The 13,969-nt window shown below is 37.3% G+C and overlaps 1 protein-coding gene and 1 long non-coding RNA gene across 2 annotated transcripts in view; both read left to right on the forward strand.

The window, feature by feature from the left end:
* The first annotated feature begins 3,488 nt into the window (after window positions 1-3,488).
* Window positions 3,489-6,600, forward strand: LOC139127512 (uncharacterized). Its single transcript, XR_011551036.1, has 4 exons — window positions 3,489-3,758; window positions 4,080-4,346; window positions 4,772-5,032; window positions 6,530-6,600. It is a non-coding gene; the product is annotated as an uncharacterized lncRNA (long non-coding RNA).
* A 2,579-nt stretch (window positions 6,601-9,179) lies between these two features.
* The window catches only part of LOC139127465 (fibroblast growth factor receptor 2-like), a 9,249-nt gene continuing 4,459 nt past the window's right edge, over window positions 9,180-13,969 (forward strand). The window contains exons 1-6 of the mRNA XM_070693387.1: window positions 9,180-9,252; window positions 9,540-9,719; window positions 11,398-11,697; window positions 12,364-12,421; window positions 13,133-13,295; window positions 13,848-13,901. Of these exons, the coding sequence (XP_070549488.1) occupies window positions 9,180-9,252; window positions 9,540-9,719; window positions 11,398-11,697; window positions 12,364-12,421; window positions 13,133-13,295; window positions 13,848-13,901 (828 nt within the window). The remainder of the gene's footprint in view (window positions 9,253-9,539; window positions 9,720-11,397; window positions 11,698-12,363; window positions 12,422-13,132; window positions 13,296-13,847; window positions 13,902-13,969) is intronic.

The raw sequence follows: 13,969 nt of genomic DNA on the forward strand, positions 1-13,969 counted from the left end.
TCATTAGGCGCTATAAGTGTGATTTCTCTCCGGGCGACTTGCTAAGGTAAATCTTCGCATACATGAATGGAAGCATCATTATCCTAACAGTCTGTGAAGTTATATCGACAATACGAAATTAGGTGTGTAGAATCCTATGAACTGTTTCATTGGTATTCGATAGCAAAGAGCACGATCATGGCGTATTTGAAATACGCATACTGCAAACACTTCAAAATTCGACAGCTCTTTCTATCAAGAACAAGAAAAGTAATGACATAACTCGCATTCGTTTTTACCTCCGTTGGTTCCCTGTTTAACAACGCATCGAATTTAAAATTGTTCGTATTACTTTCAAAGTTCTCTGTAGTCATGTACCATCTTATATTGTGAACTCTTGATTGGACGTTGCACCAGTCACACCTTAAGCTCACACTCTAATGGGGAAGTTAACTTACATCAACCCTTGGTCACACAGCTTACTATGGAGATAGAGTGTTTTCAACTTATGCGCCTGGTTTGTGAAATTATCTACTGTCACACCTTGGTGCTCTTCAGTCATTTGATAATTTTAAAGTAGGGTTAAAAAATTACCCTTTTTAGTCATTTTACACATGAGATTTACATTTTGATCTATTTTTAACCATTTTCTGATTTTATAAGTTGTGACATTTATTATTTTACTTATATATTGCTGTTATTTTTCACTTTTTTAAGTAAAGCGTATTGGGGCATGCAGACTGAACCCTGCAATTAAAGTCACCTGGTCGATCCTTACACTGATCTCCGGTGATTACCCTGTTATTATGCGATTTGATTCCTCATACAGCCGTAACTCACTTTGTGTTTCTATTGAAAAGAAGAAACACAATTAAAGTTAGTTACAGCTGTATGAAGAATATGGCAAGTATAATCAAATCGCATAATTAGAGGCCGTCATCGTTGGAGACCAAAGTGAAAATTGATTAGCCGATTACAGTTCCCGAGACAAGGCTACATGGCCCTTAAGGCATGCTAATCACATGCGTTCACAAGGCAAAGGTATCAACGGCAGTCAGCAAGAAAAGACTACATCGAACTCACTGATAACAGCTTCAAGACTCGCTTCGATAATACATGCAATCGTTCTGTAATATATAACAACAAAAACAGGAATAGCAAGCAGCTGTCAAAGTTTATTTGGTCTTTACAAGACAAGGCCAAGGTCTTTGACATCTCGTGGTCAATTATTTACCAAGCATGAAGTTATTCTAACGTCAGAAAGTGATGTAATCTTTGTATATCAGAAAAGTTACACATTACCTATGCTGACAAATCTACGCTGTTAAACAAACACTCTGAGTTGGTTTCAAAATGTCGCAACCAAAACAAATATTTTATCACATTTTAACACCACCTACAAATAGAATGGTATGCCAAAACATATAAATTTGAGCTTAGTGTCAAAATTCTTTTCAATTATTTGTGTTACTATTTATACGCTCTGTTTTAGGTATATATACACACATACATACACACACACACACACACACACACACACACACACACACACATACACACACACATATATATTATATATATATATATATATATATATATATATATATATATATATATATATATATATATATATATATATATATATATATATATATATATATATATGGTTTATTTAGATGCACAGGCAGTAAGTTTGGAAGAGACCCCTATTGATACAGTCACAGTGGTTGGCAGGGACGCACAGCTGAATTGCAGTTTCCGAAATCTTGGAAGCGAGACGCCAACATGGAAAATTGAAGAAAATACTCGCCCTGTTAAAGTAACGAGCAACTTCACTATACTTCGGCCGGGATACAGCTTGATTGGCGAAGCATCGATTGGAGGATATCAAGAATATCATTTGCTCATGACGAACGTACCTTTAGATTTTGGAGGCACTTACACGTGCACTTTGCTCGGCCCAGCTGGTCCTCAGCACAGCGCAGACGCAGAGCTTATTGTACTCGGTTTGTAACATACCAATAATATTTATTTAATCAGCTACTTACGATTAATTGGTAGATGGTAAGAAGGACAAAATCACATTAGGCTGCTTTAGGAAATGTCAATATTGTTTATCCGATACATCTTTATTTTTGGCGGAAGCTTTTTACGTCATGAAATCCAGGTTGAATGGGCCTTTGGGACAGAAATATGGATTCTCAATTTGTTAGAATTCATTGTTTAATAATCTACCTCTTTAGGAGGTGAGCTTGAACAAAAGTGTGTCTTTCGTACTTAAAGCACATACTGCGTTAACAAAACAGAAAAGTCATCATGAATATGAACATATTCTTTTGTCACTGAATTTGTAGGTAATGAACAGAATATCATTAAGTTGTCTGCATTTTGTATTCTATACAAAAACATGTTTGGAGTCTCTGGGTTTGCTTGTCTTTTCTTGCTATTATTTTTATATCTTTTCTTCATATTTTGTGTCTTCCCTTTGTAAATATGCTCTAAGCGTACATGGCTATATTTCTTTAATGACAGAAAATGGACCCATTTGTGGGATCAATCCAGGTCCTGCAGTGGTATCAGATGAAAACGAGTCGGTATTTAGCTGCCATATCAATGGTGACCTACTGGGTGACCTAGTTTGGTTTAAGAACGGAAAAGAAATCTTGCGTGGCAATAGTTCCTCACTGGAATATTCAACGACACTTCAAAAAGGCGACAATGGTGCGGTGTATAACTGCCAGTACGAAAACCGAGATATTCCGTCAGACCTTTGGCCCCAGCGACATGCGTAGACGACATAATCGTTGACGTGCAGTGTAGGTATAAGTTATGGTACTAAGTATATCAAGAGTTCCGGTTTTAATAGGTGCTTATTGTCGCAGACGATGGTGTACGCTTTAAATTGCCAGCCTTATATATTTTCTTACCATGTTGACTTCGTATTAGTAACAGTTAGTGACATGTGTTAAGAATGATTCAGACCAGTTGTCGATAATTTTCTTTGGCCAAGCGGTTGGTGCTGCGATGTGTTCGCTCAAATCCGATCGAAAAATATACTGAATTTAATCTTTTAACGAGCCTTCGAGTTCTAAAGTTGATTCTTTCTATGGTTTCCATTGTATATATTCATGATATAATGATAGAGGGCAACATTCCTCTGGTAAACTTCTGCAATATGTCAATATCTGAGTATAGGGCCTACAGAACGTGTTACTGAAAGTGGGATAAATACCTCATGAAAAATAAAAAATATTCTACTGAAACTCATGTACGATGCTTTCTAGATGAATGTGGGTGGCATTGGGTGAGGCACTAGACATTCAGATGCGCAAAATTTCGGCTGAAGCCGCACACTGTTCGAAATTAATTTATTGAAATGAACACAGTCATGGTATATAGCAGGAGAAGCCACTATAATTATGGACTTTCAAATTATCCTTTCTTGTCTGTTGTACACCAATGTGTCTCTTCTCATCACCGCCTTTACTTTTTGATATTGGCAGACCCAGCGACAGTAGCTGTGACAAACAAGACGATCAGACCAGTATTGGAAGGCGACAAGGTGTTTGCCCTCTGTCTAATTACAGAGTATGGTAATCCTGAAGTTTTGCAAGATTTTTACTGGTTAGGACCTGATGGACGGAGGGCAAGCGATGGATTATTGCTGATTGACAATGTCACCAGACAAGACAATGGGACGTACATTTGTGTGGCTGAAAATAAGTATTATGATAACAGTACCGGACGAGGGAATGTGTCATATGACGTTATCGTTAACTGTGAGTAAAAAAAAACACGACAGAAACATTCTTTGTCGTTGAAAATGCAGAAAAAAACCCACAAAGAGAAGAAAAGAGCAGATAAAATGAGAGAGAGACAGAGTAACAGAGAACAGATGTAGAGACAGAGACACACATAGACAGACAGAGGCATATAAATGATTATTCCAAGGCAATAAAATACGATGAAGCGATGGTAAAGGATGCAATATCTATATACATAAATTTCTTCCTTTAAATAAAGGGAAGACAATTTGAAATTCATGAAAACTATGTTTTAGGAACAAAAAATAACAACAAACCAATGATGAAACATTTCAGATGTACCGTTGGTACGAATAGAAGACAGTAGCTATGGTAAAGTGATAGAGGGCGATGTTTACCTCGCAAGTTGCATTGTTGATGCTAATCCTGAAGCTGATATTGTTTGGTCCGATCCCTATGATGACATCGTCAACATTAGCCAAACGCTGGTCATTACAAACTCAGCGATATCAGACGCCGGAACGTATACGTGTCATGCCAATAATACATATTTTAACGGACAAATTGGGTATGGCAATTCGTCAATTTTTGTGGATGTTCAATGTAAGTACCACGGCGTTCGTGCTCTGTGTGATTATATTAAATGCTTCCTTTGCGAAATATTCAACAGTGTCATATACATGCTTTCAAACTTGAATATACCAACGCTTGCTGAAACGCATATTTGAGTCGACAAAAGTTGAAGAAGTCGGACATTCCGTATCTTGCTTGGCAACAGTTCCGATTTACTGCGAAAAATCATCTCCGTTTCTGACATGGTTCTCCGGGTCTCGTGTCTCCCCATGTTTGCATCATAGTTATATGCTGACTGTTAGGTGTTGTCAATGGTTGTGAAATTTTGTACCAAAGCATCGAACGACGTTTTGACGAATTTGGGTGACTTAAGCCAAATTCTATATTTTTTTGTCATCCAAAATCTGAAACCTGAAAAGAATTGCAGCCATAATTATTTTATCTCTTTACAATAGATTCACCAGAAATTGACCATTTCAATGAAACAATAGTCGTGATTGAAGACAGAAACTTTACTATAATCTGCTCGGCCGATGCCAATCCGTTACCAAACGTTACGTGGAAGAATGACACAGACTGCTTATCAAACGGTGAAATGTTGACGTGTGTACAAGTTCAGCGACAACAAAGCGGTGTTTATATTTGTGAAGCTTCCAACAGATTTTGGAATGGTGTCACGGCAGCAAGCTCAAAGTCATTTCAGCTAATCGTGCAATGTAAGTTCCAATGTATTTGACATTTTTAATGACGTTAGTGTGTAATATTACTTATTAGAAAGAGGAACTTACAGCAGCATGTCTGCTATAAATGCATACACATTAGTATGAAAGCTGAAGTTAAATGCTTTTATTCTGAATACTTTAAATAACTTTGTTTTATTACATTTAAGGGGGCGCTACACCGTACGCAGCGTATTCTGCTCAAAAATCACTGTTTCGCAAATATTCATTCAATTTTAATTAAGTTGGTAACTAAAGATTAAAATATTGATTGGATTCACGTTTTAGCTTGTTAGGTAGCTGTAATTTGCCTGATACTGAAATGTTAATTTATGCAAATTTATGTAAATCACCCCGATTGCCTGGCTTCACTTTCCTCCAAATTTCAAAATTTTCAAAGAAGTTTACTTCACTCTGGTTGGGTCAAATTGTCTGAAATTTTGAAATTATGTTCTTTAAATAACATAATAAAATGACTCTCTATTGTTTGGCAGTAAAGTTCTTACATATTTAATTCTTACATATTTTAAGAAGAGGCATTTTAATTTTGCTAATCATGAGTTTTACCACTTTTTTGAGTGTTAGTCTTTGAATCCTTGCCATTTTAGAATGAGGATAGATAATGCAATTAAAAAAGTCTTTTTTTCTTCATATACTTTCCTTTGGAGTGAAATATTACATTTCAAAAAATAAAGTCAAATTTGTTGCTTAAATTATTTTTTATCATTAATACACCTACTTCATCCTTCGAGTAAACTACTGCTACCATACTAAACTTACAGTCTCTGCTTTTTGAAAATATATAGTATTAGGGGTTTCCTTATCATGTTTTCAACCACTAACGATTAAGGTATTCCGATTATGATCAGAAAACTAAAAGTAAAAAAAAATGTGTGTGCCAAGTAACAATCCACACCAAACTTTCAACTGTGTCCCTGCCCTACTATCACTTAATCTCTCTGCAGTTTTGTCTAGGACTGCTATTTGTCACTGTGTGTCCCTGTTTACGTTTCTCTGACGCTCTAAAATAACTCTCCCGTACTCTCTGACCGTGCGTTTGTTTGTCTCTATTCCCTCTCCCTCATTCTCTGACTCCCTGTTTGCTGGTGCATGTGCTCGGTCTATAGAGATAGAGGGCAACATTCCTTTGGTAAATTTTCTGCAATATGTCAATACCTGAGTATAGGGCCTGCAGAACGTGTTACTGAAAGTGGGATAAATTCCTCAATGAAAAATATAAAATATTCTACTGAAACTCATGTACGATGCTTTCTAGATGGATGTGGGTGGCATTGGGTGGGGCACCAGACATTCAGATGCGCAAAATTTCGGCTGAAGCCGCACACTGTTCGAAATTAATTTATTGAAATGAACACAGTCATGGTGTATAGCAGGAGAAGTCACTATAATTATGGACTTTCAAATTATCCTTTCTTGTCTGTTGTACACCTATGTGTCTCTTCTCATCACCGCCTTACTTTTTGATATTGACAGACCCAGCGACAGTAGCTGTGACAAACAAGACGATCAGACCAGTATTGGAAGGCGACAAGGTGTTTGCCCTCTGTCTAATTACAGGGTATGGTAATCCTGAAGTTTTGCAAGATTTTTACTGGTTAGGACCTGATGGACGGAGGGCAAGCGATGGATTATTGCTGATTGACAATGTCACCAGACAAGACAATGGGACGTACATTTGTGTGGCTGAAAATAAGTATTATGATAACAGTACCGGACGAGGGAATGTGTCATATGACGTTATCGTTAACTGTAAGTAAAAAAAAAAACTCGACAGAAACATTCGTTGTCTTTGAAAATGCAGACAAAAACCCACAAAGAGAAGAAAAGAGCAGATAAAATGAGAGAGAGACAGAGTAACAGAGAACAGATGTAGAGACAGAGACCTACACAGACAGACAGAGACAGATGAAGGATTATTCCAAGACAATAAAATACGATGAAGCGATGGTAAGGGATGCAATATATATATACATATTTTTCCTCCTTTAAATAAAGGGAAGACAATTTGAAATTCATGAAAACTACGTTTTAGGAACAAACAATAACAACAAACCAATGATGAAACGTTTCAGATTTACCGTTGGTACGAATAGAAGACAGTAGCTATGGTAAAGTGATAGAGGGCGATGTTTACCTCGCAAGTTGCATTGTTGATGCTAATCCTGAAGCTGATATCGTTTGGTCCGATCCCTATGATGACATCGTCAACAATAGCCAAACGCTGGTCATTACAAACTCAACGATATCAGACGCCGGAACATATACGTGTCATGCCAATAATACATATTTAACGGACACATTGGGTATGGAAATTCGTCAATCTTTGTGGATGTACAATGTAAGTACCGCGGCGTTCCTGCTCTGTGTGATTATATTAAATGCTTCCTTTGTGAAATATTCAACACTGTCATACACTTCGTTTCAAACTTGAAAATACAAACGCTTGCTGAAACGCATATTATCGGACAGTCGGACATTCCGTATCATGCTTGGCAACATTCCGATTTAACTGCGAAAAATCATCTCCGTTTCTTACATAGGTCTCGGGTCTGGTGTCTCCCCATTTTGCATCATAGTTATATGCTGACTGTTAGGTGTTGTCAATGGTTGTGAAATTTTGTACCAAAGCATCGAACGACGTTTTGATGAATTCGGGTGACTTGAGCCAAATTTATTTTATTATCATTATTTTTTTCCGGGGGGTGGTCATCTACAGTGTAAAACCTGTAACGAATTGTAGCCATTATTATTTTGTCTCTTTACAATAGATTCGCCAGAAAATTGACCATTTCAATGAAACAATAGTCGTGATCGAGGACAGGAACTTACTATAATCTGTTCTGCCGATGCCAATCCATTACCAAACGTTACGTGGAAGAATGACACAGACTGCTTATCAAACGGTGAAATGTTGATGTGTGTACAAGTTCAGCGACAACAAAGCGGTGTTTATATTTGTGAAGCTTCCAACAGATTTTGGAATGGTGTCACGGCAGCAAGCTCAAAGTCATTTCAGCTAATCGTGCAATGTAAGTTCCAAATGTATTTGACATTTTTATTGACGTAAGTGTGTAATATTACTTATTAGAAAGAGGAACTAACAGCAGCATGTCTGCTATAAATGCATACACATTAGTATGAAAGCTGAAGTTAAATGCTTTTATTCTAAATACTTTAAATAACTTTGTTTTATTACATTTAAGGGGGCGCTGCACCGTACGCAGTGTATTTTGCTCGTAAAATCACTTTTCGCAAATGTTCATTCAATTTTGATTAAGTAGTTAAATAAGATTAAAATATTTATTACACTCACGTTTGAGCTTGTTAGGTAGACGTAAGTTGCCTGATACAGAATTGTTAATTTATGCAAAGCTATGCAAATGACCCGATTGCCTGGCTTCACTTTCCTCCAAATTTAAAAATTTTCAAAAAATTTAACTTCACTCTGGCTGGGTCAAATTTTCTGAAATTTTGAATTTATGTCTCTCAAATGCTACATAATAAAATCACGCTATGGTTTGTCAATAAAGTTCTTATATTTTAAGTAAGAGGCATTTTAGTTTTGCTAATCATGATTTTTACCACTTTTTGAGTGTCAGTCTTTGAATCCTTTCCATTTTAGAATGAGGATAGATAATGCAAATTTAAAAAGTCGTTTTTTTCTTCATATACTCTCCTTTGAAGTGAAATATTACATTTCAGAAAACAAAGCAAATTTTTGACTTAAATTAATTTTTATCATTAATACACCCATTTCATCCTTCGAGTGAACTATTGCTACCATACTAAACGTTAGAGTCTCTGCTTTTTGAAAATATATAGTATGAGGGGGTTTCCTTGTCATCTTTGATGATAACTATTGCTTTATTGAAAAAAAAAACTGTTTTGGCAACATGCAGCTCCCCCTTAAGCTGTTATTGTTTCCCTCACCAGACCCACCTACACTTTACGTGCCGGCAGAGCATGTCTGCAAGGAAGAAGACAATGTATCTGTGTCATGCAACGTCAGACACGCGAACCCATTAGACGTGGATATTTGGTGGCTCTTAAAAGACGGGAAAATGGTACCCGGTGCCCATCTCTTTCTAGACCGAGTAAGTCGCCTCGACTCTGGGAATTACACATGCATAGGGCCAACACATTCTATGATGGCGATCGAGGCTATGGAAAGAACACAACTATCCTCGATGTACAATGTAAGTTCGATCGATTAAGTCACTTTATTAATAGTGAAACGGGAACGAAAAGACTTAACTGGCATAAAATGCTCACCTAGACATTGATGTATTCAACCTTGGAAATTTAGCATAGGCAAAGAACCCATAAGATGGGGTCAAGACAAACTGTGTATTCTGTTACACATCAGTTACCCGTAATTGAACTTAATTTATCTTATATAAAGATATGGGGAAATATTGAAAATTTTCCCATAAAACTATAAAATGAAGGTTCAAGACTCACTACTTTTATTGATGTATTACAGACAAACCCGAAATAAATTTACAACAATCGCAAATACGAGTCAAGGAGCAAGCCTCTGTTACGCTAGCGTGTACTGTCGATTCTAATCCTACCTCGGAGGACCACAAGTGGACTTTCGATGGACAAGTGATATCGTCAGAATTAATTCACACCATTGACCGGGCTAATCGTAGTGATGCCGGTGTGTACAATTTCACGGCAGTGAACACATTCTATGACGGTGAACAGGGACTGGATTCAACATAACAGAATTGATTGTCGAGTGTGAGTATGGGAGTTCATTTTTTAGCTGTGATTTCATTTTTAACACTTCGTTGAGAATCAAGTAACAAGAACGAAGCAAGAAAGTCTCCGTAGCTTTTGACATCAGTATTATCACATTTATGTCGTTATGCGGTCATTAGCATAATACTGTGAAGACACACTTGCATCTTGATAGGCATCTATTCCAACAGGAATTGTATTGTTAATAGTCGCGCCAGCGGCTTACTGACTACGCATGCGCTTATTCATAATACTATGCGAGTAACCGGAAGTGTACCCTTCTTTCTCAGCTGGGGCGCCGCCATGTTTTTTTTTTGAGTACTCGTAAATAAACAAATACGAAACAAATTACTATGATATAACATGCCTTTTATAAAATATACCTCTTTTATTAGCCAGTAAATGTTATTATACACCTTGTCGCTGATACAAAGTATCGTTGATATAGATAAACGGAGAAAACTGTCGTGCACATGAACGGGGGCATACGCAAAGAATGCTGGGATTGAATTATAGAAGAGCGCCCCCTGTGTCAATAATTAGATTCAAAAATTGCAAGTTTTTAGACGGAACGCTATAGTTTCAGCTTGCAAGTGGAAGGTGGGCAGTGCGGTTACCATTGCAATGATAATGATTGCGTAATACGTCCCTTGTTTATCGCAATAGGCTGTTATCATTGTAAAAATTCCCAATTTTGTCCAAAATGTTTACACGCTACAGAAAATCTATACCTGCCCTGCTGCAGCCTGTGCAGGGTTTGACGTCGTGTGTACGTGAACTGCTTTCATCAGAGGGAAACTGGGCATAGTTGGCATATAAACGTTTATGAAGTAACAATTACAGTTTATCATGAATCAATACAAATAACATTGCCAATCTTAACCCTGGCGCGACACCAAGGGCTGAGCCCTATATTACCTGTTTCAGCCTGCATATTGTGACTCAAGTCTATTGCAAGTGTTAATCAAGACATACTAAATTTTGAACAGTCATACACATTTTCAATCACTATACGATTAAGGTATTTTGATTATAATCAGAAAGCCGAACAACGATCCACACCAAAGTTTCAACAGTGTCCCTGTCCTGCTATCACTCTATCTCTCTGCAGTTTTGTCCAGGACTGCTGTTTGTCACTGTGTGTCCCTTTGTATGTTACTCTGACACTCTAAGATAACTCTCCCTACTCTCAGATTGTGCGTTTCTCTCTCTCTCTCTCTCTCTCTCTCTCTCTCTCTCTCTCTCTCTCTCTCTCTCTCTCTCTCCTGGTAAATATGTCTTTCTCTGTCTATTTCTCCCCTAACACTGCCTGCCAGTGAGTGTCTGTCTGTCTGCCTGTCTGTTGTCTGTCCGTCTGTCTGTCTGTCTCTCACTTCCATATTCTCTCGACTCATTCACAGCCCTTCGATGGGTACAGTCTATGGCAAGTGGTGTTTTGCTCAACGAGCTGCCACTCACCCTCACTGGTTACTCTAGCTCATGCTTTGCAAGATTACATCAGCCATCGTGCGTAGCCAGCAATGGGTTGTAAGAGAGTCTACCATTAATTCATATCTTTTTCAACATTAACCCATGCGTATTTCATTCAACTATAGACATTTCAGTCGTCAACGTCCAGGGCCCGGAAAGCGCTGTTGTAGAAGGCGCGCAAAGTACCATTGCGTGTACAGTGACTGACGGGATACCTGATCCGTATTCGATTACATTGTATCACATCAATGAAACTGTCAATGAGGTTCAGACGATTGAAAATCGATGGGTTAAAAATCACACCTTTGACCTCGGGGTGGTACAACGCTGGAACAATGGCAGCTACTACTGTGTAGCCAACACGAGTTTTGCAGACGGAACTATTGAATCGGCAAGAAGTAAAAACACTGAACTCCATGTACATTGTAAGTAAGATAGCGACCAAGAGTCTTTGTATTTGCAATAAATAACAGAAATGCTTCTTAGACTGTACATGCCTCTTCTGAAAAAATATATCTCCTGTAACCAATAGTCATGCAGGTCTTATTTTTTTTTGTTTTACAGGTTTTTTCTTTGTCTGTGTTCTTCGTATATTTAATGCGTTTAATTTTATATTTTCTTGTTATATGCCTTTTTGTTAGTACTTATCAAAATACATGTTAATCTCTCTCTCTCGACCTCTATGAAAAGAGGTGTGTTGTGAAAAGAACTATAGAATTATTGAGAGTAATACGTAAATAAAGATTTGTAATAATAATTGGCAATTAGGATTACACAAATCTTTTCAATGTAAACAAAGCATACACTCCCATTTTTTAGAATTGAGAGCGCTAAAGCTAATCTGCAGAGTTTGAAGCATAAAACATTGAGGGTTATACCGTTAAAATAGAATCTAAGAATTAGTACAATAGTAGTGGCACACATGTGGTTACATCAAAATGCAAATTAACGGCCACTTTCCCACTGAAATCAGCGCCAAAACACATTTACCTATTGCATATTGTTATACCATGGTTATACTATATGGTTTCGACAAACAATCGTGGAAAACATGTAAAGAAGCCAATTTTTTCCTCAATCAATATCTGCAGATAGACCAGCTATAACAAACCGGAAAATGAGGAGGTCACTGTCACCTCAGGGTCACCTGTGAGTCTTCACTGCAGCGCGGACGCCTACCCAAGTGCTGACAATCACGTGGACAAAGAACGGTATAGAACTTGAGGCAGGGGGTGATGACAGTATATTGCACATCTCCGTAGTTAATGACAGTGACGAAGGGTTGTATGTGTGCACTGCTGAGAATTATGTCGGAGTTGATGAACATGAAATCAAACTTAACGTAAACGACTCAGAGCATGCAACGCAAGGTAAGTGAATAGTCTTTGCCTAACTTCGTGCCATGTACTATTTAATTATATTTTATTTTCATGATATAATTACTGAAATATGAGAATAAAAATTAAGGTATTATATTTTTAATTTTATTATATTATTGATGTCAAAGTGCAAGCTCAATTCGTCACGGCAACTTCTCATTAGTCAGGAAAAACATTTATACGGTATTTATATAAATGATGCATAGTCAACTTAGTAAATATACACATTTCAATCTTTCAACATATGAGGAAAAAATGTTTTTGGTGGCAGAAAATCTAAAATGCTTTAATCTTACTGTACGATCAAAATAATTGTATTTCATCATAGATTGTAACCGTTTTCAAGCAATTTCAGTTCCCTGCTCTCTGTCTTCTTTAGCTTCTTCTAATATACTGTTTGTTAGGGTGAAATTGCGAACGGATCATCTTCTCATGGATGTTTTCCAAAAGTAATGGTTGCACTATTTATGATTTTTCCTAGTACACCATCTTCAAGTTCATCCGGTGGATCACCTGTAGCTATAGCTTTACCATGTGGCATTGTTTTTGTGGCTGTTTCTGTTGTTGTCCTTGGCATTGTCATCAGAAGGAGAAGAAGAAGAACAAAAACTGTGAAGAGAGAGAAATCTGACAGTGGAAATAAGGTAAGTTATGTTTTATAGCTATAGCTTCTTCCCTTGAAATTTAATCTGCACAATGTGATTATTTTATATGTGATGAAAGCTACAATTTGGTCGCACGGTTTATACACTGGAAGCGATTGTAAATCGTATGGCCTTAACCGTGACCTAACTTTTCGCTGAGTGACAATACAACAACCGATATGGCGGCCAGTATGAAACAGCAGCCCCCTCACCCCGACCCCCTAAAAATCACAGACTTTATTCTTTATTCCTTCAGTGTGGATAATTCGTGCTCTGAACTTTAGAGAGGGTTGATGTTTTTACGTATCGTATTATGTTTAACGTGTGAAGTTACGAAAATGTTCCAAAATAAGCGTACGCTATCGAGTACTGGTTTGAAAAAAGGCCCATATCAGTTATATGTTCGTCACCAAAGATATATGACATAAATAGTAACTCCTCCCCTATCGATTCCCTGTAGAAACTCACGCAAAATCAAATATTTAACTTCGACGTTGCTATATCCCTGACCTTGATGTAAAACTGGTTTTACTTGTCATAATTATTTAACAGTTTGAAGGAGACGGAAACGCCTATCAAGAAATAGAGTTCGAGCAAGTGCAAGAGGTTCGTCATTGTTACCATTAACTTTCAAATCTGTTATTACAAGAATATTTCGAATGATTTCTCGTCAA

The sequence above is a fragment of the Ptychodera flava genome, unplaced genomic scaffold (genome assembly GCF_041260155.1).
Source record: "Ptychodera flava strain L36383 unplaced genomic scaffold, AS_Pfla_20210202 Scaffold_32__1_contigs__length_2955704_pilon, whole genome shotgun sequence".
Lineage (NCBI taxonomy): Eukaryota > Metazoa > Hemichordata > Enteropneusta > Ptychoderidae > Ptychodera > Ptychodera flava.